The 4,729-nt window shown below is 49.3% G+C and overlaps 1 protein-coding gene across 1 annotated transcript; it reads left to right on the forward strand.

Annotated features, from left to right (window-relative positions):
* On the forward strand, positions 1,178-4,222 carry LOC8058317 (receptor-like protein kinase ANXUR1). The gene has a single exon (XM_002439477.2). The coding sequence runs from the start codon at positions 1,346-1,348 to the stop codon at positions 3,956-3,958; it is 2,613 nt and encodes an 870-aa protein (XP_002439522.1). The 5' UTR covers positions 1,178-1,345; the 3' UTR covers positions 3,959-4,222.

Here is a 4,729-nt window from a genome sequence, read left to right on the forward strand (position 1 = left end):
CAACGAAGCTATAAAGTGTCCTTCACGTGCTACCACAAAATCTAGAAAATAGGGGGCAAATGCAAATATACATAGTCGAAGCACAACACTTCAATATGCTGCTACTTCAATCAAGGAGCTACCAAGATTAAAATACTCAAAGTAGAGTTACAAACTTGAAGAATGATATAAACAATTGCTTGAATCAATAGTTGATTACTAGAGAATCTCAAAAGCAAGCTCCAAGAAGAACTTGAACCTGTAAAATACAGCTATAGAGAAGCAACATACTAGAACTCCTCTAGAACTCTAATTTCTCACTCTGTCTCTCTATTTCTAAATACAAAACTAGATGCAAAGGAGGACTAATCTTCTTGATTGCTGGTCTCGATTCTGGTGAAGATATGGATTATGGTTTTTGGCTCGTCAACTCTTAGGATTTGACTTGACTCTAGGGGGTGTAGGCTAGGTTATATAGCCCTGGGGAATCGCCATGAGTCCTTGGAGGAAGTTAGTATGTGCAGGGGGCGATTAGCATGAGTCTAAGGGTAGGTGAGTTAAAAGTTATGAATGTCCTTGTATTGTGGCAGCTCTAGGAGTGCCACTGCGGAATTACTATGGAAAGTTGCACTGATCCACTGGGGTTTTGTACTTACTGATCCATTGGGGAATTACTATGGAAAGTTGCAAACATAGTACGAATCTACCACGTAACAATAGGTCTCCTACGGATATAACCTACAGACGAAAGGTGGACTATATAAGACTCAACAAAGCTGTCACCTTCGCGATCTACCACCGATCCAGAATATAAGGCGCATCTATAAGTGTACGTGCTCCTGATTAAACCAGACAAATGCACGTTGAACCATATCATTTAATAACTAACCCAACGTGGTGTATTTTTTGTCACCGATCGAATGTTTTTATTGCCCTCTGCAACAGGATAGGTAGGTAGCACAACGAAGGTAGGTAGCTAGCTTGCTTGCTTTGCTGCTCTATCGCCCATATATACCGAGGAGCCTAATTATAGTTTCCTAGGCTTGAGCAGAACCACACGTTCCTCTAGAGAGATGGGTGCCAAAACAAATAAAGAAGCCACTGCCATCTCCGAAAAATGCTCTTGTGCCCCTGTCTTCAACGGTAGCTAGCCCTTGGGTCAAGAATCCCTTTGGCCCCTTATTCCCCGAAACAAACATCCCTCTTGGAGGAGGAGATTACAGAGGCATGCACACCTCTGTTCTTCTCCCTCCTCTCGTATTCCTCCCGAATTCATTTGCTCAACACCGCATGGCCTAACCAAACACCCTCCTCTACACCTCTGCACCGGCGAATTAAACTGTCCTGACTGGTCCGTCCGGCGAACATGGCAGCCTGCCGCCGCGACACCTTTCTCGCTGTCATCATTGGGATCAATGCAGTCATTTTGGCTTCCGCGGCGAAGTACAAGCCGCCGGAGTCCATATTGGTGGATTGCGGTTCAGCAAAAGAGGGCCAGGACGCCGATGGGAGGAAATGGGTGACTGACCAAGGCAGCAACTGGCTCATTGATGGCGGGAAGTCATCCATCATGGCCGATGCCGATGTGCAGGATCCATCGCTTCCCTCACCTGTCCCGTACATGTCGGCACGGGTGTTCACCAAGGAAGCCGTGTATAACTTCTCCATTGGTGACACCGATAGGCACTGGCTGCGCCTCCACTTCTACCCAGCAGCCTACCATGGCGTCCCGGCAGAACAATTCTTCTTCTCAGTCTCTACGTCCACCGGAATCACGCTGCTCCGCAACTTCAGCGTGTACATCACTGCCAAGGCACTTAGCCAGGCATACATCATCAGGGAGTTCACACTGCCACCGATGACGGATGGCAAGCTGTCGCTCACATTCACACCAACCGCAATGAACAACGCATCATATGCCTTCGTCAATGGCATCGAGATCATCTCCATGCCCGACATCTTTGCTGATCCGGCCACGATGGTTGGCTTGAGTGACCAGACCGTAGACACCGCCGCTAGCAGCTTACAGACGATGTACAGGTTGAATGTCGGTGGTTCTTACATTGCACCGACAAACGACTCTGGTCTATCACGAGATTGGTATGATGACACGCCATACCTCTATGGAGCTGCTGTTGGTGTGACATATAAAGCTGATGACAAGGTCCAGATAAAGTTCTCGAGCCCTGAGGCAGAGTATGCAGCACCGACGAGCCTCTACCTCAGCAGCAGGTCAATGGGCCCTAATCCAAAGGTGAATCAGAACTACAATCTGACCTGGGTGTTTGAGGTTGACAGTAACTTCACATACATCGTTCGGCTCCACTTTTGTGAGTTGTTGCTTACCAAGGTGAATCAACGGGCGTTTGACATCTACATCAACAACAAAACAGCACAGGCAGATGCCGATGTCATCGGGTGGACATCGGAGAAGGATGTGCCCGTGTACAAGGACTACGCGACGTTCATGCCTGACAGTCCAGGTGATAAGATCCTATGGATCGCACTACACCCTTCCGTGTCAATGAAGCCAGAGTTCTACGATGCTGTCCTGAATGGTCTCGAGATATTCAAGATGAGTGATAGCTCTGGTAACCTTGCTGGTCCAAATCCTGACCCGTCCAGAATGCTAGAGGAAGCAGAGATGGATGTGACAACGGGGAAATTCAAAGCCAAGCCAAGCAACCTCAGGGCCATGGTGATTGGCGGTGCAGCTGGCGGTGCAGCAGCCTTTGGGATAGTAGCAGCCATATGTGTCGTGGCTTATCATTCAAAGAAGAGGCGGGTGCTAGGTAACAGCGTGTCCCATTCCTCAGGATGGCTGCCAGTGTATGGTGGCAACTCACATACAAACGCCAGCAAGTCGTCTGGCGGCAAGAGCGCGGCACTCAACCCAAACATCACCGCCATGTGTCGGCACTTCTCGTTCCAGGAGATTAAGGCAGCAACGAAGAACTTCGATGAGTCACTAGTCATTGGTGTGGGCGGGTTTGGCAAGGTGTACAGGGGCATCGTTGATGGCGACACCAAGGTGGCGATCAAGCGGAGCAATCCATCATCTGAGCAGGGTGTTCTGGAATTCCAAACTGAGATTGAGATGCTCTCGAAGCTTCGGCACAAGCACCTTGTGTCGCTTATCGGCTGCTGCGAGGATGACGGCGAGATGATCCTTGTGTACGACTACATGGCACATGGCACCCTACGGGAGCACCTGTACAAGAGTGGAAAGCCAGCACTATCATGGCGGCAGCGCCTTGAGATCACCATCGGAGCCGCACGAGGCCTGCATTACCTCCACACTGGCGCCAAGTACACCATCATCCACCGTGACGTCAAGACGACCAACATTCTGGTCGATGAGAACTGGGTGGCCAAGGTTTCCGACTTTGGTTTATCCAAGACTGGCCCGACGGCGATGAACCAAACGCACGTTAGCACCATGGTGAAGGGCAGCTTTGGATATCTCGACCCAGAGTACTTCCGGCGGCAACAACTCACAGAGAAGTCTGACGTCTACTCGTACGGTGTGGTGCTCTTTGAGGTGCTCTGCGCACGCCCTGCACTGAACCCGAGCCTACCAAGGGAGCAGGTTAGCCTTGCCGACCATGCCTTGAGCTGCCAGAGGAAGGGAACACTACAAGATATAATTGATCCGGTATTGAAGGGCAAGATAGCACCAGACTGCCTGAAGAAGTATGCGGAGACGGCAGAGAAATGCCTGGCTGACCATGGAGTAGACCGACCTTCGATGGGCGACGTGCTATGGAATCTTGAATTTGCATTGCAGATGCAGGATACCTTTGAGAATGGTGGGAAGCCAGAGGGGGAAGGAAGCATGAGCAACAGTAGTACTGTGTCTATGGCGGACAGCATGGCTGCCTCAGCCGCAGCGCTCGAGCTAATCAGCGAGGACATGGACGAGGAGGACATTGCCAACAGTGTGGTGTTCTCGCAGCTCGTTCACCCAACTGGCCGGTAAGGTGTATATGGGACGTGGATGCTGAAATTTATCGTGCATGCGTTTGTTGTTCATTGGGATTTGGGATTCATCTCTTCCTGTCAATATGTACTCAGATCATATTGTGCGTATGTGTGTATCATTGTTGGTTGATTCTTTAATTTGGTCCCTTTTGATGTACTTTCGTGGGCCATGAAAACGGGGAACCATGGTAAGAACTTAGGATTTCTGTAAGATGCAAGGGAGATGTTGCTTTAAGGATCACTAATAATTTAGTGTTCACAATAGTCAGGCAGTAACCATTCGATGGGCTTGGATGCATATAGAAAATATAACAAGGATACAAAAAACATAAATCCTTCCACATGTATTAGCGATGCCCATAAAATAGGGGCCTACTTAAGGGCTGGATAACGAGCCAGCTCGGCTCGGCTCGGCTCGTTTTGGCTCGTTAGGATAACCAGCTTGGCTCGTTATCTTTAGGTTTTTGCCATTATGTTTGACGCATCCACATGGTGACATTATTACTTGTTGTTGGAAATTAGTGGAAAATGGAGACCACCGAGCGGCCCAATGCATTTCTCATCTACTCGTCACATTTTTTCGTCTCCAAATCAATGCACCCAACTTTTACTTGTCACAAACGCCTCGACATACTATGTTCCCGTAGTCTCGTAATCGCACGGACACCGAACAAAGCGATGCTACCCTTGACATGTGTGGCCCACCCCCAAGTGGAAGAGGCCCACTTGGTGCTCACAAAAAATGTACGGTACCCCGCCCCTCCTGGTT

The sequence above is a fragment of the Sorghum bicolor genome, chromosome 9 (assembly GCF_000003195.3).
Source record: "Sorghum bicolor cultivar BTx623 chromosome 9, Sorghum_bicolor_NCBIv3, whole genome shotgun sequence".
NCBI classification, from domain to species: domain Eukaryota; kingdom Viridiplantae; phylum Streptophyta; class Magnoliopsida; order Poales; family Poaceae; genus Sorghum; species Sorghum bicolor.

Coding starts and splice junctions, on each gene's coding strand:
- LOC8058317 (XM_002439477.2), top strand. CDS start 1,346: ATGGCAGCCTGCCGCCGCGACACCTTTCTCGCTGTCATCATTGGGATC.